The 27,014-nt window shown below is 34.9% G+C and overlaps 1 protein-coding gene across 32 annotated transcripts in view; it reads right to left on the bottom strand.

Moving 5' to 3' along the window:
• BCAS3 (BCAS3 microtubule associated cell migration factor) overlaps nucleotides 1-27,014 on the bottom strand; it is a 520,381-nt gene that overhangs the window by 303,807 nt on the left and 189,560 nt on the right. For all 32 annotated transcript variants that reach the window (XM_088802094.1, XM_074320579.2, XM_074320576.2 and 29 more), the window contains exons 15-16: nucleotides 26,342-26,606; nucleotides 3,569-3,719 (exon numbers count right to left, since the gene is read on the bottom strand). In XM_088802094.1, coding sequence (XP_088658220.1) covers nucleotides 3,569-3,719; nucleotides 26,342-26,606 — 416 coding nt within the window. The remainder of the gene's footprint in view (nucleotides 1-3,568; nucleotides 3,720-26,341; nucleotides 26,607-27,014) is intronic.

Genomic DNA, 27,014 nt, shown 5'->3' with positions numbered 1-27,014 from the left:
TTTGTGGGGGGAAATCCACCAGGGGCCATTTACCCAAATAAACCTCTTAATGCATTTATTTTTAAAAATTTTGGACAGAGTCTCCCTCTAAAATGGAAAAAAAAAAAGTGTTGGGTGTCCTATCCCAGGAACAGATAAACGTTGATCTAACCTAAGTATATAATTTTACTAAATATATTATCAGGTATATTGGAAGTAGTCATAGAACTTACATGTCTACACATGACTCAGCACTGCGTTGTCTTTCTACATAATCATGTCAAATACTTCCTGTTAATTTTATTTTTTAAATGCTAGGAAAGGCGTTCCACAGAGGCAAAGTTAAGAGTAAACTACAATTTCCAGAATGAAAAGAGACCTGGAAAATGAAAATCCCATTTGCTCATCACACTCTGGTGAACGTAATGTGGCAATCAAAATTCTCAGTAAATATAATAAAATTTAATGGAAATAATGCAAATTAGCTAACTGCAGTCTTGAGAATTCATCATAGTAAAAAAAATTTCAAATGAAAATGAAATAAATAGAGCCTTTCAAATAATGGGATCAAATATGATGTGAAATGTCTGGGATTTACTTCAAATCTCAGCATATGTCAAAAATGAAAATTCAGGGAATATATTTTGCTCTTGCAAAACAAATATTACTTTTGGTAAGGCAAATACATGTATTTCAGTGAGAATGCTAAATGTTAGGATGATAAAACCACAAATTACATTCTGAAAATTCTACGACCAAATGTTTGCGTGACTTAAAAAAGAAAAAGAATGTTTGGGTGACTTATAGCAAGAATAGCAATTTCTGAATATAATCAACAAACCCTTCAGAAAGTGGTATTAAGTCTTGTAATGTAGCAATAGTCAGGTTATGAATATTATTTTCAGTGTTTATAGGTCACTGTAACCTGTGTTGATGGGAATAAATGAAAGGATAGTAGGAGGGTAGGAGGAAAAAGAATAGTAGGTGGGGAGGGAAAAAATATAGTAGCTGGGGTGATTTGTGGCACACTAAATCTCTACCACAAGTAAAGAATTCATTACAGATAACAACTATATAAAAAAAAACTAATAAAGTAAGTTTAAAAATCACTTATTTTGATAATTACATTATGGTTATATAAGAGAATACCCTGTCTTAGAAATTAAATACTGAAATATGCACAAATAAGTGGTTACTAAGTCTTCAAATTACTCTGAAACAATTTAGGAAAAAACGTGTGGGTGTGTATATGTACGTGGGTGTGTGTGTGAGCAGAGAAAATGTGAATAATAAGGCAAATAAATTAAAGTGCTAACAGCGGGGAAATCTGGGTATACAGGAATTCCTTTTACTGGTCTTGTAACTTTTTATAAGTCTTAATCTACATCAAAATTTTAAAAATGTAAAACCAAGTACTCATTATGGGAGAAATATTAACTATTCTCTCTCAATACTTCAATACAGGATAATGCTAAAAAGAGTTCAAAAACTGGCAAAAATAAAATGGTTTGAGTATTGAGATAAAAAGTCTAGTAAGCAATATGATACATGTATTTTGAATTAATATTAATTCCAAAGCATATAACTCAAATTCATATTTTTATTCATTCAGAAATAATTACTAAATTGTCTACAATATAAGGAATCCTAATATACATGCTCAAAAAATCTAGGAATTGAGACCAAGCTTTTAAAAAGAAAAGGACACACAGAATTAATGAATAAGTTCATTAAGTATGGTAGCAGAGGAAGACACCAAATGATTAATATTTTCTACCCTTCTAAGGGCAGAGAGGAAGAGAGTAGCAAGAGAAGAGAGTGAAAGAGAGATGTTATATTTTTAGTATGGAAAATTTCAAATATACACAAAAGTAGATTCAATTTCCACCCCTCCCCACAGATATTTGAATTAAATTCTAACATCATATGATTTCATGCATTGAACTTCAGTCACTGTCTTTGAGATATAGTTGAAGAAGCTTTTTCGAAAAAGAGAGTTAATTCTTTGCATTATAAAATAGCACAGCTCTTAAGTTTTGAAAACAACCACGACACATCAGAAACAAAACTAAAATTAAATTCAGAAAGAACAATTCTGAGTATTCTTTCACTTAGATTCAGAAAAAAAGACAAAAACTCCTAAGTACTTTGTAGAATTGTACATTGCTCATTTGGGACCTAGGTTTGCTGTGTTTTTCTTTTTCCTTTTTCCCCTAATATGCCACAGACTCAATTTTATTTCTACATTCAGCACGAGGATCACTTTAATTCAAAAACTACCCCACTAGGTAGCGGGTCAATTTCTGTGTTAGGGTAAAATCTGGAGCTCAAAGGTCTCATCCCTGAGAATGAGTATTTCTACTCACAAAATTGACCTCTATCCACACTTTACCACCTAACACAACAAAATTAAGACATACTGATACAGCAGCCAAGTAATTTAATCTATTCCTTTTGTTGAAAAGATCCTGAGGACTACTTAAGGCCAGGGTAGGGTTTTCTCCTGACTACAGAATTTTTAAGACAGTTGCTCCATTTCAAATTAGGTTAAACCTCAGGATTGCTTATTGATGAAAATAGGTAATTTGCATACACACACACCCACAGTGCCAAAAAAATGTATGCACATTTTAAGAAAGGAACACTGTATTAAAATTGTAATACTCAATATACACCGATAATGAAAGATGAATACAAGTCACGTTTGACTTCTGCAATTACAAGAGGTGCTCAAAGTGGTTACCATCAGCGTCCAGACACTTCTGATTACGGCGAACTACTGCTTGAGCATAGATAACATCTCTTAAAATGTGCACACATTTTTTGGCTCTTCGTGTGTGTGTGTGTGTGTGTGTGTGTGTGTGTGTGTAGTCTGGAATTTCAGAGTTATTACATGATTGAATATCTAATGATATCTTAGACACAGCACTTTATTTTCAGGAATCCAAAGAAGTGATAATTTTATATTCCTAACAGGTAGGAATATTTTTAAAAGGTTAAAATAGCTAAATATGCACAAAGAAATGCAGTGAGTCATCAACAGTCTCTGAGGATGTTAATGGCCCATCCTGAGTAGAGACCAAACTACCCATAATATCACATTATCCTGACACTAATGACAGATTATTATATCTAAATTGTACCTAAATATACATGATTTTTTTTAAGTATTAGAAACATGGCTGTCATCTAAAATTCTCTCCTCAGTATTTGTACTAGTCAAAATTTGGGAGTCCTTATAAATCCAGATCATGTCCACAAAGGCAAGAAAGTGAAACTACTTTTCAAACAAAGCCACAAAGCACCAAAAATAAGACTGAGTAGATGGGTCTGGTTTTTATTAGCCAATCCTCATTTTCACAACTTGTCACTGCTTTGTTTTTTCTATGAATGTGTGTGCACATGGTTGTGTGTAAGAATGATTGTGCACGTTCTACACTTTGTACTTAATCTGCTGCCATTAAGTCTCACGTGGGCTAGAAATGAAGAACATAATCAAAACCACACAAATAAAAAGTATATTTGATTTTTTAAATATATTCAACCCCTTTAAACAGCTATTTAAAAAGTACCAAGCCTGAGGCCTTACCCTGTTCGTTTGGTGATGGTCCCCAATGTCATTGGCTGCTTGATTTGTGCAAGAGGCATCAACACCATCAAGCTGGGGAGAGGAGAGAGCCGAGGGTTGCCAGGGTTGTTGTTGGCAAAATTATTGTAGGAATCTTGGCTGTTTAGTTTCCCTACAAAGAGAAAAACAAAAAGCATCACCAAGGGAAGTTTCCTTCTCTGATAGGATTCGCACTAACTCCGATAATCATTTAAAAAGTTATCAAAGGCAGAAATGATTCTAGAAGAATCATGATTATATGGATGGAAAAAAAACGAAGGATACTGGAAACACCAAGTGTGACTTGATTATAAACAGAGACTTTAGTCTTTGGGGATGGAGGATACTGAATTGGATAGATGTTAAATGGTTACACAAATAGTATAAAATGTAATGGTGTTATAAAGAAATATAAGATAGAGAAAATAAAATGGGAAAATCTAAATTAGTCTAGAGGCGGCATAGAGCATTTCCGGAAACAAGCTTGAGAACAGGTGGGGAGAACATGCCAACCACGGCAGTCTGTGAAGGCTCGGAAGGCAGAAGAAACATGAGTTGTAAGGATGATTTCCCATAGAGAGTAGCATGAGTGACATAGGATGAGACAGACCAAAGTCACCGGCAAAAACATCACCTTCCTCCCAATATCTACCATTCCCCACCATAAAATTTAAAAACATAAACTGACATACTTCTCTTTATTTTATGCTGGGCAATAATATCACAAATTACAAAGAGTAGTCATCATGGCTCATTAATAACCAGGAAAAACAAACTCCACTGTGAAATAAAATCTGATCTACAGAGAGAGTAATTACTCTAGGCTTACCAGTAAGCCAAACTCCCCGTATGCATTTATCTTTTCTCCCTCTCCATGCTTTTGCATTTTCCAGAAATGTCCTATAAATGAAATCTCAAAATATATAGCTTATTAGGTCTTGTCTTTCAATTGGCCAATAAGCATCTGAGATTCATTCATTCTACATGTTCCTGCATATATCAATATTTCTTTCCTTTTTATTCCTGAGTATGTTCCCATTACATGAAAGTACTTCAGTTTGTTTATCCAGTCATCAGTGAAAGGATATTTGATTTGTTTCCAGCTTTTGGCTATTTTGAATAAAACTACCATAAACATTTGTGTACAGGTTTTTGTGGACAGGGTTTTTTCTTTTTTCTTTTCTTTTTTTTTTTTTTGATAAATAATCTAGGAATGGAATTGCTGGTCAGAGTACATGAATGTTTGCATTTTTTTTGTATGTTTACGGTTATGGGAAAATGCCAAATAGTATAAAGAAATACAATTTTTGTACATTCATCTTGTATCCTATAAGCTGAACTTGTTTCGTAGCTCTAATGGTTTCTTGTGGCTTCCTTAGGATTTTCTATATCCACGATCACGGCATCTTCAAAGAAGGAAGTTTTACTTCTTCCTTTCCACTTCAGATGCCTTCTATTTCTTTTATTGCTTAATAGTCCTAGTTATAAGTTCCAGTACAATAGTGAACAGAAATGGCAAGAGCAGATAGATTAATTTTGAGTTAAAAATTTTTATATATGGAGTGAGGTCTGAGTTGCTTTGAAAACGAATGTACACTTGTTTCATCACCATTTGTTAAAGAGTATCCTTTCTCCACTGAATTGCCTTTCCACCTTTCTCAAAAATAAATTGATCAGGGGCCGGCCCGGTGGCTCAGGCAGTTAGAGCTCCATGCTCCTAACTCCGAAGGCTGCCGGTTCGATTCCCACATGGGCCAGTGGGCTCTCAACCACAAGGTTGCCGGCTCAACTCCCGCAAGGGATGGTGGGCTCCGCCCCCTGCAACTAAGATTGAACATGGCACCTTGAGCTGAGCTGCAGCTGAGCTCCTGGATGGCTCAGTTGGTCTGTATGTGTCCTCTCAACCACAAGGTTGCTGGTTCGACTCCCGCAAGGGATGGTGGGCTGTGACCCTGCAACTAGAAAACGGCAACTGGACCTGGAGCTGAGCTGCGCCCTCCACAACTAAGACTGAAAAGGACAACAACTTGAAGCTGAACAGCACCCTCCATCCCCAATAAAGTCCTGTTCCCCTTCCCCAATAAAATATTTTAAAAAAACAAAAACAATTGATCATACATGTGTGGGTCTATTTCTGGACTCTGCTCCATTGATCCACATCTCTGTCCTGTCATCAATACCACATTTTTTTCATTATTGGAATTTTATAGTGATTCTTATAATTCATGCACTTACACAGAAACTTTGTAAAAATTGACATTTTCCATGTCATGAAAATGAGACCAGTATTTATAATCCAACAACTTTTCAATACAGAAAACACCTTACTAACCCAATGTTCTTTTCAAATCATTTTTCTTGATTTTTCATAAAAATATCTGCATCAGTGATATGGTTAGCAATAAATATAGTATTTTATAAATAACAGTGACAGTGAGCCCACACATATTTTTTTTACTAATTTGAATTAAAGAGACAGATTTATATAGGAAACTAAAGACCTCCCCCATCAAAAGGTCTTAAGTAATAATATTTCTAAAAGACATCCAGAAAATATTTACTCTTAGAATGGATTCACTATAGAGAGAGAACCACCACACTGTATCTAATGGTAGCTTCAGAGGTAGTGGAAAAGTAACAGGCTCCTTTTAAAAAATCATTACAAGATGAAGTTGGATAATGGCTTAACCAAATGCAACGTCTTTCTTGGACACAAATCTATGGAATTATCAAGTTAAACACTTATAAACATCTCTTTAGCAAAATAAGGAGAAAGACAAATTCACAAACAATAAACATCTATCTATCCCCCCAATTTGCATACCAGAATTCACATTAAAGTTAACTGAAGCGACCCACACTCATAGAGGTAAATAAAAGACAACATTCAAAATGTGCACAAGCTGCTTTAGGCCATTTAACAAATTACTCAATAATATCTACATTCATACAACAAGAAACCTTCTAGGTAATATGAAGAGTGAAATCCTATTACAACATTTGATATTTGTGGAGGAGTACCAGAAAAACTGTTTCATAGTTAAGTCATTCAAAGTGACTTATTATGATACTCTTAAGACCAATGTAGATGTAAACAGTTGCAAGACATACGATTAGACAAATATGGTAATACTAATTTGGATATGAAATCAGACCACAACATTAACTATGTCACAAGCTGAGGAAATTCAAGAACTGTGTATAACACACACACTTTACAACTAGTAGTCAAATATTTGTTAAGTGCCTTAGCCTAAGATTACATGCTGTGAGGACTGCATTCTCTGTTGTCACGAAGCTTACAGTCTAATACGCATGAAACAGGAATAATTATGTTCTAACTGCCTAGTACTAAAGATAAGTACATATGAGATCAATTACTTGGAGAAGAGATCACGGAGCAGATGGAACATGACCTATGCTTTGAAAGATGGGCAAAATCTGAATGAGTAGGAAAGAAGAAATATTCCGAGCATGGAGGATAACATGAAGAGCAGAGGGTGTAAAGGGATGCCACATATGTGAGCAATAGCAAGGGATTTCTAACGAGAAGAGAAAATTATAATGGAAAGCAGTAGGAAGATAAAACGATTTCAGATTTAGAAAAAACCTGTCAACTGAAGCAGAGATGAATTAGGTAAGTTCTTCAGCAAGGAAACAGTTCAGATGTTCCGATTTTGAGCTCACTGAACTTTTAGATAGGAAGAGTCGTTTAGGAAAATGAAGTGATTCACTGAGAAGCTCCAAATTTTGCAGTTTAGTTAGCCATGACTTGTTCCCCACAGCTCACCAGGATAAAGGACAACCTCAGAATACCTTACTAGATACTTCAGACCTATGCCTCTCAGCCTGACACTGTATTGTCAAGCAATACCCAAGTATTTATGGACTTTTACTCCTGGTGTCTATGTTTATGATGTAGCCTCTGAAATCCAGCCCATCTGAAAGGGGAACGTAAATTGGGTAGATTTTATGTTCATGAGAATAGGGGTAGTATCTGTCTTACACAGTAGTCCCCCCTCATCCATGGGGATACATTCCAAGATCCCAGTGGATGCCTGAAACCGCAGACAGTGCCAAACCATATATATATACTATGTATGTCTTTCCCTATTTATACATGCCTATGATAAAGTTTAATTTATAACTTAGGCACAGTAGGAGATTAACAACAATAACTAACAATGAAACAGAACAATCATAACAATATACTGTAATAAGTTATATAAATGTGGTATCACTCTCAAAAATATCTTATCGTACTGTATGTACAGCATGGATACACTAGACAAAGTGGTGATTCCCGTCCCAGGCAGGATAGAGTGGGACAGTGGGAGAGATTTCAACACACTACTCAGAACAGCATGCAACTTAAAACTTGAATTCTTTCTGTAATTTTCCATTTAGTATTTTTAGACCATGGTTGACTGAAGGTAAGAAAAACCGCAGAAGGCAAAACTGCAGGTAAGGGGGGAGAGACTGCTGTATTTTACTGGATATGGCAAGCAATTTATAAAAATAGCTTTAATGAAAGAATAAATGTGTTAATAAAATGGTCAATGATGACATGGTTCAGAAAGACAAACTCAAGAGAGAAAGCTACTAACTGGTAAACTTCAATAGGGTAGTTTCAGTAAAGAGTTAAAAAGTCAGATGGAAAGGGTTAAGTAAAGAGAACGCTGATTAAAAAATGATCAAGCTAATGGATATAGAAGACAGATTTAAGGACTTTGCAGCTGAAAAGATGACATTAACAAGATGAAACTATACCAAGCAAAGGTTTCATTCAACATTCATTCTTTCACTTTACACTTTTTGAGCCTATTGGTATGAGACCTTGTTCTAGTCCTGGATGAATAACTCCAAGGAAGTCCTAGAGAGCTCATAGCATGACACCAAAAGACATAAACAAAAAATTTTAAACGGGAGAAAACATGCTAATAAAGATATCTGCAAAATGTCTTAGGAACAAAATGGAAGAAGACATTTTTATTGTTGTGTTAAAGGGACAACTTAAAATGGGAGATAAGGTACACAAATTTTGAGCACAAAGGAACTTGGTATCTTCTTACCTTTACTTTTCTAATAGAAAATAAAGGATAAGATGAGAGATATGTGCACAATTACATCAGGAGTTAGTAAAATGAGGGAACTAGCTTAGACAAGAGATTTCATTAGCTGACAATTAATGAACTACATGTAAAAATATATATATACATTAAAATTTAAACCAAATTTTTAAAAAGTTCATACTCAATAAATCAAATACACAAAAATAATGTAATGATCCCTTCTTCTCCTTTGTACTATTCAAAGTCTTTGGTTAAACATTAATTTTCCCTATCTCTTGTGTCATGGATTTTCTTTGTAAATGCAGCTAGACTCGAACAAACCTCCAGATTTATCCTCCATGAAAACTGGAGACTCCTCCCGAGTATGGGGCAATGTCTCACTAATCATTGACAGCTCCGTAAATGTTTCTGAATGAATGAAGAAAATGTCTTTTTCCCCATACCCAGGAAGTAGAGGAAAATACAGCCCTGTGGTATGTAGAAAACAAATTAACTTTGGAGGGGACTCAAAGTACTTCAGAAGATAGTCAGGTGCTGGAATCCATGCCTCTCACTACTCTGCTTAGTCTCGTGTAGAGTAGGCCAGGAGCCTGGATTTCAGTAACTTGAAAAATAAATCTTGAAACACTTCCTTAGTTATATCAAGGCTAAATTTCCAAGCCAGAATTTTCCATTAAGCTGGAAGCTTCTTAGTACAATGAGGTTCAGCAGGATGAAACTTATAGTGCCCCAAGTCTTAGACGTCAATTTAGGCTTCAATTTCCCTTTGGACAAAGAGGGATAGTAACACTATTTCTTTGCTCCACCTCTCAGGCATCTATATGACAGGAATGGTCCAATTAAAATTTTTTGAGATCAATGAAGAGTTACTACATAAGTGCTAAATGTAACTTTCACTAACCGTTCTTTACTATGCTTGCTTTTTTTTTTTTTTTTTTTTTATACAAATACATTGAAAATAGCAGAGGTTGTTTAATTGCAGTTTTACTGCTGGGCTTCATAAAGTCTTAAAATACATATACTATTTCACACACCATTATACTTTCCAATTCCAGCTGGGACAAGACCTGTAAGTGACAAATGCCATGAGAATGGATATTCTCACACTATTTCTGGCACATCCAAACAGAGGAAGTCCCAAAAATCTCATGAGAAAATAAGCTCTTCTAAGACTCTCATCCTAGTTTTTTGGGCTTACTCTATATAGATAAACTTCCATAAGCCTTCAGGCTTTTGGGTCTTTATCCAAATCCACTAGAGCTTTGATCCTTTAGAGGTTTACCAGTCCCCAAGATAGACAGAGATCCTTTGGAGGGAAAAAATTCCAAATGCTAATAAAATGGTTTCTCAATAAATTAAAGGAGCAATTCTATTTGGAAATAGAAAATCATTTAAAAATCAGAATTTAGAAAACATCCCTTGATGTTTAAAGCTAGGACACTTTATTTTCAGTTGTTTATTTGTTTATGGTTATTATTGTTTTTAATGTTACGACAAATCACTAAATCAGAACAGTTCACATTGGGGTTTAATTTAACCACTGACTCTCTGTATTTACTTGAATATGATTGCATTTTTGAAAAATGAATTATGAAAACAACCTCATGTGCTCGTTTTTAATTTTTTTCTCCTGTTTTAGATGAAGAATACCTGCAGATGGCTTATACAGGGGGGTAAAGGAACTCCCAACCTTCTTACTAATACACGGTACCACTGCCTGCATGTGAGGTTGACATGGTGCAATCTGTGTACTAAAAGTTTTGCTAACTCCAAAGTGCCATCTTATCATTTATGCATTGTCCCAAAGTATATTTTCCCAGACATTCTATACCATAAAAACACAGAGGAAAATGGATTAAGTTGAGGATAAAAGTAGAGAGAGAAAATAACAATGGGCTTTGTTGCTGCACTGGAGGAATAGCGTGTCAGGTCAGCTTTGCAGAGAGGCATATTCCCAAACCAGTCATCATTAACGGACTCACTTCCACAGGAAAAAAAAGAAGGAAAAAAAAAAAAAAGACAGAGTCTGAAAACTCCGGACAAAAGAAATCCCTGCAGACCAAGTAAAAACAAATTAAAAGACCCATTATAAAACACAGATGCTACAAGGAAAATAAACTTTCTAAGATTTACTGGGCTTTGACAAACTTGAACGTTTGTGGAAAAGCCATCAGCAACAACTCTCAGGTAATGTGGCTGTGCAGCTAGACTCCTTTCTGTCTTATCTTTACCTTCTCTGCAGACGCTGCCAGCTTGGTATTAGCTTCTGAATGAAGTGATGTGAGAACACGTGAACGTGGCAAATGGCCAGCTGCGAGAAATTTCTGAAGCCAGCCAGATCCTGAAATTGTTAACCATCTCAGATTATGCTAAATATTAAACTAATTTCAGTGTATCTATGTGTATGCATGCATTTCTTCTTAAATGAAAACAAGAGGAAAAATAAGATAAAAATGCAATTAGATGCCTTCTTCCCCATCTCCCCCTTTAAAAAATTTCCCTGTTCCCTCATACTGTAAACCAAAGGGAATAATAAAAGCAGTTAAAACAGCATTCAGTATTCAATCAGAGTTGTAGATAAGAAAGTACCTTAAAACAGTATCACATCAGTGAGAAAGAAAACTTTGTTTTAGCTTTCTAGAGGCACAAGCTACAGATTGTGGGTGATGGGGATCCAAGGAAGATTCTAGCAAAAGGGGTAAGAAACTAAGGACTACAATCCAGTAAAGAGGACCAAACAGCATGTCTGGAGGATAAAGGAGCATTGTCCTTTGTTGTCATTAGGGATGCAGGGATAAATATGAAAACGGCAGAGATTCATTTCTAAAACAGCAAAAGGACACTAGGCAGTGTTGACAGTGCCCTATGGGAGACCAGTGTTAGTAGGAGGTCTGCATTATCTTCTCACTTTTTGATCCTTAACAGGGACACAGAGCACATACACTAGGCACTCCGTTTCTCTGAAGGTTTTACAATAGAAACCTTCCTATGTATTAGATTCCTACAATAGTATCATATTCTGTTCTCATCACCTCTCCACACACTCATCTACAAGACCCAGTCTCAGTCAGTGTCCTTGGTCTGTTAATATTTTGAACTCTTAAATTTTGAAACTGAATTAATGAGGCACACTGAAAGCCATTGCTGACGTGACAAGCTGGCATTCCTGAGAAGATAATTCTATGGGAAGATCCCTACCCCCAAATATCCCATTATTGTCCTCCTTCCAACAATTTCCCTACTCTAAGACTTCTACATGATTATCTATTCCCTACGTGATATCTTTCCAAAATAAAACCTGGGTAATGAGTTCATATGGGGCTTTTGTGTGTGTGCATTTTACTTTCCACAGAAGATCAAAACTTTTGGTCTGCTTTTAATATCCTGTTGTGGAAAGGACAGGGATAAAAATCCAAAATATACCAATGCGTTTAACTAAGTTAACTCTGTAGTTGAAAAGCTCCTGACTTCTTGACTCTGTCAAAATGAGTACAATGGTAGCTTGTTTTGAAACTATCACTGGAGATCTGGGCTCTGAAAAGTTAAAAACACTGCTTAGCTCTTGCTTGCCATCTAAATTAACATTAAAGCTTTCTCAGCCAAACACTCGATAATTATTTAATCAAAACCAAATAGAATCCCTTCAGATAATATAAAAAGTATCCTGTGCAAATGGGAAGTTCCTGAATGTGGGACGTTTTGGGTTGGGATGGAGGTCTCTATTTCTCTCTCTTTTTCTGTCTTTTTTACCCCCACTATCCTAGATGAGAACGACAAGCTTCCCAGCTGCAGTTCCAGGACATTCACCCTCCTTTTTGACCTTTTCTCAGGCGTATTCCAGTATAATCTGTAATCTATTCAAGTAGGAAAAGGAAACAGCAGCGCCCTGGTGAGAAACAGTGCCTTCTGACCCACATACCAAACTGGACGGAAGCAATGCTTGTTCACAGGAGCCAAGGAAGTAGAACATGCAATTAAAAGAAAATGAATAATAAGACTTGTAAACGACTGTTAACACAACAACCAAACGGTTTAGGTGACAAAGTTCAAGATGGAAAGAGTTCAAGGACAATTCTGACTGGGCATTGACTTGTTTGTCCCTGTAACTTTTGGAGGGAGTGACAGATGGTGAAGTACAGAATACTGCAAACCTTTATGCATCTCAAGAAAAACACTTGTTGCTTTTTTATGTAAACAGTTCATGGTACCACAGACATCACTATAAGTATTTGGGGAGGGGTGGAATGGTAGGAAGATAAATGTCCCACAAAAATCGACCTGAAAACAAGAAACCAACCTTTTGTTTTGTTTTGCAAGATGGGGTTGAGGTTTTTAATGATATCGTCATCACTTCTTCTCACTACATACAAAGCAGGCTGCCTGGAACGTGACACTAGTGCTTATTAAATATCAGTAAAATTAAAACTGCATGTTCTGGAGAATTAAAACTGTACTAATTATTAAATAATTATTTATCAATGTATATATGTTTATGCAAATATTTATATATACTTAAATAAATATATACATTTTTAAATAAACAATTTGCTAGTTGGTTTTCCTTTTTGAATCTGAATACATTTTTACCAGTTAATTATTATCTTAATGTGCTCACGACTACATGTAAATTTGGCTATTTTTCTTTACTTAAATCTAACATAAACTCAATAAATTTAGAAAGTTTATACATAAAAATTAAATGTCAAAAGGATCTAACTGTTGCTAAAACTGTAAGTAGGTTGTCGATGCTCCTTTAAAAAGATACTGAAGTGGGCTTAGAACTAGGAGGCTAGGGATGCAAACATAAGCCTCCACAGGGAGATGAGATCAAGAGTTAGAAACAATGTTTATAAGATGCCAAACATACAAGTGGGGGGAAATATAAGAGATATGTCCAAAAAGCTTCAGAGATAAAAGATGTATTGAGATAGACAATAAAATATATTATAGAAAAATATTTTGGCTCCATTTCCTCTCCACTATATTTGTGGCACAATTTAGACTTGATCACATAGCCAACACAAATTTTTAAAATGAATAAACAAAATCGCCCTCCATAAGTGGGAAGTTCATTACCTTACTTTATTATTCTTAGAGCACTCTAAGATTTGGGATACAGGAAATTTAAACCCTTAATATTTAAGAAGTTTCAGCAACTTTTAGTTCATTTTAAACATTAGCATTGTAGCCACTCTTTCAACAACCAAAAATCAAACAAAACAGTAAATAGATTATATTTAACACTAGAGGGGAAAAGCAAACTCTGTGTAAATTAGAAGAACGAAAGAAAAAGATCTAGGGCCTCGTACTTTAACAGGAAAAGTTATTCCTAAAACTAACATACTTAAGCACCCTCAAATTTTCCCACTCTTCTTACTTGAGCTCACATAGAGTTTTGGGACTAAGTGCTCAGAAATAAAGATGTGAAAAATCCCCACAATTAAAAACCCCATAATCTAGCATCTCTTAGACCAAATTTGGAATTAAAAGATATCCCCAAAGTATAAATAAATCCTCACTGAAATTCTTTTTTTGAAAATACCCTACACTCAGATCTCCCATGCTATCTCACAATGAATTTTGTATCATGTCAACAGAGCAAACAGAAGCACTTCACTGTTCATGGGAAAAAATATAGAAACTTGTCTGCATCACTCAACAAATATAACTTTATTACTTCCACTGTTAAACATATAAGATGTTGAAGAATTGAGAGTTGGTTCTGAAGTAAAATCAGACACTTTAACAAGATAAAATATTAAATAATTGCCAGATTTAAGTTGCAATTTTCTAAACCTGGAAGACTCAATTATTTAACATTTGCAGAACTTGTCTTTTTCAAATGCATTAAACATTAAACATGAAGGCAAAAACAAATCTTAATATCAAAGTGTTTTCTGTTGCATAACAACTACGGTAGTAAAATGTAAGCAACTTTCCTAATAATCAAAAAGATATAAGCCGAACTAGCCATAGCAAAGGTGCTGTTCTCCCCACAACCTCTTTCCTGCTCCCCGCCCCCACCTCATGGAAGCCTTCTTTTTACCCTTGACTGTTAAGGATATTTTCTGGCTCTCTTTCAGCATCATGACTCAGGTCATGAGAAGTGTCAAAGATGCATTTCCTTCAGATGGGAAAGAGCAGCAGATTTTAACAACCGTACAAAGATGGGAGTATAATGCAAAAGGTTCAAATCAGCATTTTTGACAGCACAGAAGATAAAACCTTTTATGTATTTTGTTTCCAGCTTAAAAACATTTAAATATCATTCTATCACAATATATTTCCATGTTCTGTTCATGAAGAACACCGGAAACCCATACCCAGTGTAGCTGTCTATCAAAAATTTGTGAGAGAGAATTGTTCACCAAAAACAAAAAAAGAGAAAGAAATCAAAGTACATCATATGAATATTAATAAATAGTTAAGTCCTTGTTTTCTAAACTGATTTTCTTCCAAAAGCAAAACCATGAATTTACAGTATACATAAAAGCTCCTTTTAGCTAGAAAGTCCCTGAGAGTGAAAACCACAAAGAGGGATACCATGACCATATCTGGGCACCTAAGAAATGTTGACTCTATTTCCCCATAATTCTTCTGCCTTAGCAGAAACACTTTTTCTTAAAATCAGCTGGATTATTGCCAGAAAACCATATTCATTTATCAGTACTGTCATTTCATAGCTTTTCTCATCCATGATTGTATCAAATGTGGGCACCTTTCAATCCACTCCAAAATTAGACAAGAGTGAAATATAACTGAACATTTATTAAGCATTCCCTACTAGGGATGGTTCTAAACACTGAAAATGGAATGGCCTGTCTCTTCTGAAGCTGCTAACAATACCCACATTAATTCACTCTATCCATTCTGAAATGGTTTCACTCTTGTGCCTCATTCTAGCTTCAATATTCTCACCTGCAAAAACACATCATCCAATGTTAATAACTTTTCCAATGAACCTTAAATCCCTTTCCTTTTCTCATCCTCCTCCAAATCTAAACATCATTTTATGCTAAGAACTATAATCGTAAGAACTATAATAGTTTCTATTTCTCAGTATGCTCACTACCCTGACCCCACTCTCCTTACCCTTTTGTAGTTTACAAACTGTAAGCCAGCAGTCCAATTTTTACTTCCGGCTCACATTTTAAGATCAAAACTACTCATGGCTGCTACTCTCAAGTCTGATCATTTCTAAATCTGTTTATTTGGGTCAATCATTCAGACACTGGCCATTATGTATCCTAAGAAGCCTAATTCCTACTCTTCTCCCTCTCCGTTTTTTCTAAAACTAAATTTTGAAAAAATATTTCAGCGGAACCTGACTACAACTTTCTTGTCTTCCTATTGGAAAAGTAATGCAAATAGATACACCAAATCTTCTTTTTATTCTAATCACTAAACTAAAATAATGTAACTCCTTCAACTCCTTGAAAACTAACTTCTAAGTTTATTGCCAGAAGGTCTCCATCACGCCAACACCACCCCCAACAGATGCTTCCTTTATGGGGAAACTGACCAGTCTAAGTGAAATGATCTACAAATAGTATTGATTGGGGCACCCTAATAAAATTGCCAGTCTCACCTAACAGACCAGTGGGACCTATAAGCTAGTATGATCTACTCATGCTCAAAGAGCTTCCAACCAGTTCTTTAGTATGGATTTGTTGATTAGCTCAATAAAATGAAATCGTGAAATAAATTAATGAATAAATAATAAAATTTCTAAATAAAATAAGAATGATCAGCCAAGGCTTCCTAGACATTCAGGTCAATATTTTGGTTTAATCAGCCTGAGATTGGGCCTGCGTATTTCAGTAATTTTTAAATCTACCTAGGTAAATTATAATTTCAATTGAGAACCATAGCTCTAATACAGAAGATAATGATCACCAAAAAAAAAGAAAAGAAAAAGGAACTCAGAGGAGATAGAGCTAATGCAAGGAGCAAAATATGTTTTAAAAATTATAACTATCAAAGAGATAAATTATATTACATCTATAAAATAAGAATGTGATAATAAAAGAAACATTCAGAATAAATAATATTATGTTGCCAAAATAAAAATGCAGTAAGATTACGAGATAAACTTGGGGATACTCTCATAAAGTGAAACAAAAAGATAGAATGATAGACAATAGAAAAGAAAGTCAGGGGTTCAATGTAGGAGATTCATTATCCAACTAATATAATTTCCAGAAAGAAGCAAAACAAGGAAAACAGCAAGGAAGAACCTATTAAGAATTGAAAGAAGCACAGCCTTTGGGGAATGACACCTGGCCGGTGGCGGGGATGGGGGGGAAGGGTAGGGCAGAGTTTGCCATTTTTCATTATAAATGTATGGTATTATTTGGGTTTTATAATAAATGCATGTATTACTTTGATAAAGTTATACTAAATAGCTAGAGAAAAACAATAAAACTCTAATAAATTTTAATAGAAATGAGAAGCAGAGATTAACTATAAGCCCTAATAACGTCTCAATAGTGGAGTTTAATCACTCTGGTCCCATAAAGTACAGAGGTAAGTCCTTGAATAGCAACATATAGAGAATCAAAAAAAGGAATGTTTAGAACAGGCAGACACCACTTACTTAAATGATTAACTAAAAATTTGCCTCCATGCAACTACCTAAATGAATTTACAGGAGCTAGGTATCTGGATGGAGTACTAAAAATGGATATTAATTGACAGAAATATAGTTCAAAAGTCCAATTCTCTAAGAAGACTTTGAGGGGAAAAAAACCATGGAAAACATAATAAGAAGGAAGCTGGGTTATTATAAGACCTTATAAGACACCAACATCCACAGTACACCAGGTTCATGCCAGGATTGCCATGAACACAATCACAAGAAAGTTTAGAAAAGATCGCCCTCTAGAGGCGTGTCTCATTAACCATTTAAAAAACAAAACTACTGAAACCTGGAGTCTATGATTTGCCAATGTAAAAAAATACAGAAAAAATACAAAATATTTCATAAGCAGCAAAAAGCAAAACAAGAAATTCCAAATTAGCTTCAATTGCTCACTACCTTATCTGGCATTTATTTTAAGGGAAAACTTTCCGAGAGAAAAAAAGTGGCATATTCCAAATGAAATAAACAAAAATAAAATATTTAAATTGAGTTTAATCCGTTTTTATAGCACTAAATTTTAAGCTATAATTTAGGAGCAATAAAAGAGATTTTAAAGATACTCCACAAGTAATTTTATTTTCTTCAACAACTATGCTATCTGAACTGTCCCCTCAATTTTGCTGTGAACCTAAAACTGCTCTATAAAATAGTCTATTAAAAATTATGCTATCTTTGTTTAATAGATGGTTTTTTTCAATTAGTGCTACTTAAATGAAAGCACCTTTTTCAGGTCTCTCTTTTCAATCCACTTTCCTGAAGAACTCATCTGCTATAAGAAACAATAGGAAGTGACATGAAAATATTTTTAAATGTATGACTTTGGTGTACAGTGTGTGTAAAGACTAGCATACTGTTACAGCAGCATTTTTAAAAGGATGATAAAAGAATTTATAAGAAAACAAATTCACTAGGAAAACTTTTATTAGATTTGAAAACGACCAATTAAAAACAAAACTTCATCTGAGCTAAAACAATAAAGTACATATAACCAGTAAAACCCAGGTATTAAATTAAGATAGCCTAACAGAAGATTTTTATCCATTTAACATGCATATACCATTTTATATATATATATATATATATATATATATATATATGCATACACACACACACATACTCTGTGTCATATGAGGCATAAAATTTAAAGCAGAACTACAGTGCACATGATTGATTTTTCTTGGCAAAAATTAAAACATACAAATGGAAACTTCAATCCACAAGTAAACAGTGATGTGGAAAGAGAAGTCAAGAAACATCACATTATTATTGATTGTCTTAAGTAGGTGAAACTATATAAGGCTGAAATGTGTGGTTGCTTTGTATTTACAATTGTGATGTGGTCTGTATCAAGAAAACTACTGATCAACAAAAGTAAGCAATTACAATAAACCATCAAATAAAGCCTATAAACAGAGTTTCTGAGTGGTAAAATGAATGCATCATTCAGATGCTAAAAAGAAAAATGATACTACCAGTTATGTAAAAGTACTTTACTAAAACATGGAGGCTTTGAGTCCAAGAAATCAGAGGCCCCCTCTGAAGGCCTCAGAGTCTCATCAACTACTTCCATTTGGAAGAAGCAGAATCTGGAATTCAAATGCCAGAAGCTGTGATTCGAAGACAACTCCTCCCTGAGGACCAATAAGTTAATGGGAAAGAAGACACTTCCAGGAACTCTAGAGTATCCAAAATCCCTCTGTTAGCTCAACAGAAATAACAGGAAAAAACAAATTCCTTAAAAGCCCTATCACAGAATCAATGTCTTATTCTGGAACCTAAATTGGAAAACTAATTTGCAAAATAAAGAAATGCAAAGGCTCAAGAATAGGTGGATTAATTTATCAAATAGGTGGATTAATTAATTTATATTTTCTGATGTATGGCTTTAAATGAGCAAAAACAGATGAAAAAGAAAAAAAATTATACTACCTTCATTTCTCAGTTTTGTGCTGGTATCGCCCATAATTTCAGAAACAATATCAGGTCAACTTATCAATACTGAGTTCAAAATACTACAAAAGCCTACATACAATAAGGTCACAATTTTATTTGAGTCCATCATTATTCAGTGAATTATTCACTTATTCTGTTTTCTGGATAAGAGACACTGTATAAAAATATGAAAAATGACTCAATCCTATATATGTCCTCAATAATAAACAGTATTAATAATGATACTCATCATAGCAGCTAATCTTTTACTGAGTAGTCGACATGTGCCAAACACTACTCAAAGTGCTTTGATCCTCACAGTAACTCTCTAAGGTAGATAATATCATGTCCCCCATTTTACAGAAAGAAAATTAAGGCACAGGTAGGTTAAGTAATTTGTCTAAGATTACAGAGTTAGGGAGTCATGGAGAATAGATTTCACCCCAGGGAGTCTGACTCCAGGGCCTCCCACTGCTTCCCCAAGTTATACCTTAATAATGGAGATCATCAAAAATAATAGCTAGAAAGTAGAGAGCAACAAATACTGATAAAGAGCATACAGAAGGAGCAAATACATGAAGTTTGACATGTTAAGAGGGAGAAAGTGTGTCTGAGCTGAGCTGAGCTTGAAAGATGCTTTCAATGCTTACCTGAAGAAATTAATGGAAAGCAATTCAGGTGTAGAAACCAGGTGTTGAAGTTGGAAAGCAAAGGCTTGTAATTAAATTTGCTAGCGGCATCATACCAGTGGGAGACATGTTGTCTTCATTCAGCCAAAGTTTACTAACTGGTAAAGGAATGCCTACGTGCCCCTAGAGGACCATTTTTCCAACCTTTGCCTTTATCCTTAAAGCTCCCAATACCTGCAACCATCCTCATTTCCTATCTCCATGAGAAAACATAAGCAGTTTTCCCCTCTAATTATTCCCCATTTTTCTGCTCCCCTTTATATCAATGCTCCTTGAAAGACTAGTCAATACTAGCCTCCAACGTCTCTCTTCCCATTCTTAACTAAAATCTACTCCTATCAGGCCCTTACAGCTTACCAAAACTGCTCTTATCAAAGTCACCTGTCTTGTTCATTATTAAATTGGATGGTATTGTTTCTTTTTCTCAGTCCTTATCTTAATTGGCATATTAGCAGAATTAAACACATTAATCACTCTTTTCTCAGAAAAAAAATTTCTTCATTCGGCCTCTAGGATTTCTCACCAGTGGTTTTCCTTCTATGTCACTGGCTACTTCATGTAGGAGGGCCCCAGGGCTCAGTCCCCAGACGTCTTCATGTTCTCGTTTTTTAGTCCTCACTCCCTCACTAGGTGATCTCATCCAGCTTTTGGCTTTGTCTATGCCTTCCAAACATGTATCCTCAGCCTAGCCCTTTCCATTAAACTCCAGTGTCATAAAACCAACTACCTATTTAACATCACTAGGCAGTCAATGATAGAAAGGAAATGAAACATGTCCCAAACTCCTGATCCTGTCCCTATCCTCAAACCTGCTTTAACCCTGTGTTTCTCATCTCACTTGACAGCAACCCCATCCTGCCAGTTGTGCAGGCCAAAAGCCATGCTCGTCATTCTGCCTCTTCTCTTCTCTCCTACTTGACATAAAACAGACCAGACATCCTGATGCCCCTCCATCAAAATATACCAAGAATCCAATTACTCCTCAGAATCTCCACTTTAAACAACTCAGTCTAAGCCCTGTCTTCTCTCACTTGGATTTTTGCAATACTCTCCAAACTGGTCTCAGTAGGCTTCAACCCATGTCAACCTACAGACTGGGCATTCTTATTATATATCTCCATTCTGATCCTGCCGGAGCGAGGCTTACCAGGTCACTCTTATTCTCAAAACTCCACAGCTCCTCCAGCTCACTCTGAGTTCAAGTCAAAGACTGACATGACCAGGCCGCATTTCCTCCCTGACCTTATCTTCTACTCAATGCTTCTACTCCTATGCTTTGGACACACTGGCCTCCCTCCCTTTCCTCGAACACTCCAGCCACATTCTCAGCTCAGGGACTCAACACTAGCTGTTCCTTCTGCCTGGAACATGTAACCCAGATACCTGCATGACTTTCTCCCATACTTCCGTCAGATCTGTGTTCCAGTATCTTCTCAGTAAGGTCTGCAGGAAACATACTAATTTCAAATTGCAATCCTCTCCCGGCATACCCTATTCCCCTTCCATCCTTTTTCTCCATAGCACATAAATGTATCTATCTATCATCTATCGATCTGTCCTGTTTATTGTTCATATCACTCCACTAGAAGGTCAGCTCTACGGGAACAGGGATGTTTTCCTCTTATTCCTGCTGTATTCTTAGAGCTCAGAAACAGTGCCTGGACATAGTAAACACTAATAGTTGTTGAATAAGTGAATGTATTTTATGGATCTTATAAAGAACAGCAATGTTACCATGAATGAAAAGCTCTTCATCTGACAAGTAATGATTTCTATCGAAATTGTTTTATTAGAAAAACTTCTAAAGATGTTTGGAAACTTGGCTCAAAGCCTTCGAGTCTCCATTTTACCAAACACTATACAAGGTGCAAAGATACAAATACAGACAGGGAAAGACCCTGTCTTCATGGAAGTCAACCTAATGGGAAGACAGACATGTCCACTAACAACTCCCACATGACAATATAACCAACGTGTATTCAGTGTCAATACCACAGCTGACACAAATGACACAACATCAAGAGATGCTTAGGAGAGGCTTACAAGACAGATGATATTTTCAGCTAGATCACAATGAATTAGGGTTTTAGTAGGTGTTCAATGGGTAACAATTATTTCAAGCCGAGAAGAGGAGACAAATAGGAAAGATGCGAAGAAATGAATACATGTGGCATAGCCAGGGAAAGGTACAGAAATCTAGGTGCGGTGGGACAAGAAGCTGGAAATAAGGTAGGACCTTCTCTAACATTCTAAAAGTATAGTGAGACACTGAAAGATTTCAAGCAGAAAAGTGCAAGATCATATTTATGGTTAACAAAGGAAATACTTGTGATAGTAAAAAGAAAAAAAACACAAAAGTTGGACCACGTCACAGAAACAGATGAGGTAAGAAATGATAATATGGGGTTCTTAATCATTCTGGGGCCAGGGACTGCTTGGACAGCCCGGGAAAGCCTGTAGACTCTCTCTCTGAATAAAGCTAATAAGGCATGAAATAAAAGACATAGAGTTACAAAGGAAGCCAACTATATTGAAGTATAGTTTATCAATATATTTAAAAATTACATTCTGCTATAGTAATATATGTAGTAAGTATTAAAATCAAGAATATTATTACATAATATATACTTTCAAAGCTATGGTGAACATAAACATTATTTCAAAATGTATTTCAGTGATTCAAAACAGTTCAAGATCTCATATATAATGTGATATGAAAACATCTGTGTTTTTATTGGTGACAATATCACAAGTAATAGGAATGTGACTGCTGTGTGTTGTCTATATTCATAACGAATGGCAACACTTAATTTTGGTTAGAGGATAGTAAACATAAAGATGTAATTTTTTCCTATCCATGTCCATGGGTCTTAAGTTAAGAATCCCTCACATAGTCTAATGTCCAGGCAACAAGATCAGAAATGAAAGAGATATTTAGAGAGAATATATTTCAAATAAATAAACATCCTCCGTTAAGTTAAAAAAAAATGGCAAGTAGATAAAATAATCCTAACCTACACTGGACTGACTCCAGAGAGTAAAAAGGAAATATCCCTATATCAACTGTTATTTAACAGTTTCCTTTACTTTGCTAAAAAGAACACAAACAACGGTAATACCACGAAGCATGATTCATTTTCAAGACGAATCCCTCCCTGTTCAAAGTTTACATTGTTTTTGACCAGCATCAAGACTGTTTATCCACACAAACTGTAAATACATCATTTTTAGAACTAACCAACAACAATGCCCATTTTGTTTTGACATGTGAGATACAAAAAGAACATGAAGAAAAATGACCATCACTCTAATGTCGGTGCTTTAAAAATGAGAAAAACTACACAGAGTAATGGGGTGAAATTCCAACATAATAAAATTTTAATATGTGTTATAGGGAGGAAAATGCCGTCCGAAATGCCTCGCTTTCAAAAGGGAATGTTAAGTGCAGCAGTATTGTCAGTCTATAATCTCCTCTCTGAGATGTCTTCTGTTTGCTTTATGTAAAAACATGAAGAGAGCTGTGAGAGCAATAAAGCTGAGAGAAAAGAGTATATTTTTACTCAGAAATTCAAGTATTACTGTTCAACTATTTGTTTTTTTTTTGTTTTTTTTTTGTTGTTTTTTTTTTTACACATGACAAATCCTTAACTGATTTGCATTTTGCACCCTACAGCAAGAATATATTGCAAGGTATTTGTTCACAGTCATTTAATATCTGTATTTTCCCTTGGACTAGAAGATACACAGGACAGAGATAGCAATTTTTGGTGCACATTATGACCAAAGCCTAGCACAGAATCTGGTATGTGTAAAGCTTAATAAGGAAGGAAGAAAAGAGAAGCTCAAAAGAATACTTTCTGAAGCTGTATAAATATAAGGACTGTAAATCCTTCCTAATTTTCCTAATACATTTCATTCTCTGGTCAACCTAGCTTCCCATATGCACACTGAATCTCTCCCCATAAAGTGTTTGGAAAAATTTAAGCAAAGGAAAATATTCAACACAAAGTGAAAGGTCCTCAAAGAACCTATACTATCACCTAATTATATGACAAAATATTTATACCTACAAATGTAAGTAATTAAGTAAAATTTCTTGCAGATGTCTGATAATGTGAATATCTCACAGCTTTCTAAACTTTAAAAAAACACACACATTCTTAATACTTCATTAAATGACTGTTTTCTCCTAATATTGATTCTAAAAGATTTTCAAACTTGAAGGTCATGGGTCACTATTCAAATTCAATATACATGAATAACAATCGTTCTTCTACAAATAATAGGACCAAAGCATAAAATATCATCTAAGGGGAAAACAGAGTTCCAAATTTTTTTTTGAGTTACACAATTTCTCCCCACAATTTCATTTACCTATATTTTTTCAGTCTATCTTAAAACTTCCTACAGAAAATACTTATCTAGAATTGATTAGGTATTACAAAAGGATGTATGTTCTAGCAGAAGCTAAAACAAATAAAGATAGGTATATAACCAAAAGACCTGCAAAGAAACAAATACTTGTACTCACATGTTCATGGCACTATTCCCAATAGCTAAAAGGTGGAAACAGCCCAAATGTCCATCAATGGATGAATAAAAAAGTATGGTATATACATACAATGGAATATTATTCAGCCATAAAAAGGAATGGAGTACTGATACATAGTACAATGTGATTGTAACTCAAAAACATTACACTATGGGAAAGATGCCAGAAACAAAAAGGTCACATATTGTATGATTGAAGTTATATGAAATATCCAGAACAGGCAAATCCCCGAGATGGAAAGCAGGTTGGTAGTTGCTAGGAGCTTGGGGAGAGAGAAGTAAGGAGTAACTGCTTAAAGAATATGTGGTTTTCTTCTGGGTAAAGAAAATGTTTTGGAACTAGGGAGAAGTGGTGATTTCACGATACTGTGAATATACTAAATGCCACTGAATTGTTAACATTTAAATGGTTGATTTTATATTATATGAATTTCAGATCAATTAAATATTGTTTTCTGTAGTAACGATAATCTCTCTATATAAAATTCCCTATTCTTAAAAACCTAAATTGTTATCTGTCAAGGAAAATCTGCAGTGCACTAGAAAAAAGTGTCATCTAATGTAAACAAATTTTCTGTCCGTCTACTGAGAATGAAATGGCAAAACCACTCTAGTATTAATCTACCAAGGTCAAGATATGCATACATTATAACCTAGCATTTCCACTTAGAAATGAATACACATTTACACCAAGAAACAAATACAGAAATTTTCATTGTATCACTATACATAATAACCCACACTGGAAACTACCGAGATACACATCGATAGTAGTAGAAAGGATAAACAAGCAGAAGTATAATTATACAATGGAATCTTTGGGAGCAATGGAAATAAATGAAGTAAACCTACATAGAACAAGATGAATTAATCTCACAAACATAATTTTAAAGCAACTTAATATTCCAAAATATACATGCTCTGTAATTCCATTTATATAAAAATGAACAACAGTATTTAAGGATACTTCCTTAGGAGAAAACTATTTTAAAAAAGAAAATAACTACCGTAAAAGTCAAAGTCATGGTTTACTTTTATGGAAAAGGAGCACAAAGGAGGAATTCTGCTAGTGCTTCATTTACTGCTTGGGGTGATAGTTACACAACTATTTCCTCTAAGATACATTATTTTTGTTGTTGTTTTTCCTACAATATCTTGGGAGAAATCCCACAGAGATGTATCTTCAAATAAAATGCAAATGCTGCTCTAACATACACATAACTTGTGACCATGATTCTCCAACAATGAATATTTCTTAATGAGCTACAGTGTTGATTGTGGTTAAAAATGGAATTTTCTGGAAAAGATCTATAGATATGAATTCAATCTCTAAATTTATGAAAATAGTCTCAAACTTCATATTCCATATACCAGGGTTCATTCATACATTCCAAAAAAATGTATACAAGTGGACACTTTGGTCAACGTTACTCAAGCAGTAGTTTGCCGTAATCAGAAGTGTGTGGACACTGATCGTAACCACTTTGAGCACCTCTTGTAATTGCAGAAGTCAAACATGACTTGTATTTATCTTTTGTTATTGGTATATATTGAGTACAATTTTAATACAGTTTTCCTTTCTTAAAATGTGTATACATTTTTTTGGCTCCCTCTGTATATATGCCACCTAGTATCCCGTATATACTGAAAGAGTTAGGGAGTTAAAGCAGCATGATAAAGATCACCATTACTATATTTATTTCAATTTGTTAAATTATTTAATAAATTAAGACTGTCCAAAATGAGCCTAAGATCTTGTCTTCGCCTGAACAGATTAGAAAAAATGGATTTCTTTTATCCCAGATCTCTAAACTTAAGGATAAAGGGAAGGATTGTAGGGTTCACTGGAGAAAGAGAAAATGAAGTTTACCATGCAGAGGTGACCCAGAAGGGCTGCTTGATAGACCTGGAACAGGGCTACAGCGACCTCCTTGCTTAGATGTTAGTTCTTGTTCAATCTCTTCCAGTCCAGCGCTTTTCTGGAAGCGGCTCATACGATTCACAACTCGTGGTGACATATGTGTTCGAACACAAGGTTGGCCACCATAAGGGTTGATTGGGAAAACATGGGAAGTCCCTCGGAGTGTACTGACCACTACCCAGCGACAGTCATGGCTGAAACAGATGTCTTGTACCTAGAAATGAGATATGGAAAAAAAACACAGAAATGATGAAAACTATTTGCATTTACCTCAGAGTATTACACATCTATCACCAAATGTGAATAGGAATGCTTGCCTCATTAGCAAATTTACCTAAAATCAAAGGTTATAAATATATATATATATATATTGCACAAAATATATATATATTGTACAGATGAGTTTCATGATGAATATTGATCAAAACTCTGTATCAGGGATTTGATAAGATTTAGAACAGGAAATTCTATGCCCTTGCTGCATAGATTGCCAAGTCAGAAAACAGGACTTACATAGTTTCACCCTGGAGAGCTATAAGAAAACATACATAAGAGAGGTTTATTTCTCTAAATGAGTTTGCCTTCTAGAAAGCACAGAATAGTTAAAATAAAAATATACATT

This window comes from Rhinolophus sinicus, chromosome 12 (genome assembly GCF_057876585.1).
Source record: "Rhinolophus sinicus isolate RSI-liver-muscle chromosome 12, RSI-T2T, whole genome shotgun sequence".
Lineage (NCBI taxonomy): Eukaryota > Metazoa > Chordata > Mammalia > Chiroptera > Rhinolophidae > Rhinolophus > Rhinolophus sinicus.
This window is presented reverse-complemented; position numbering and strand designations above follow the sequence as displayed.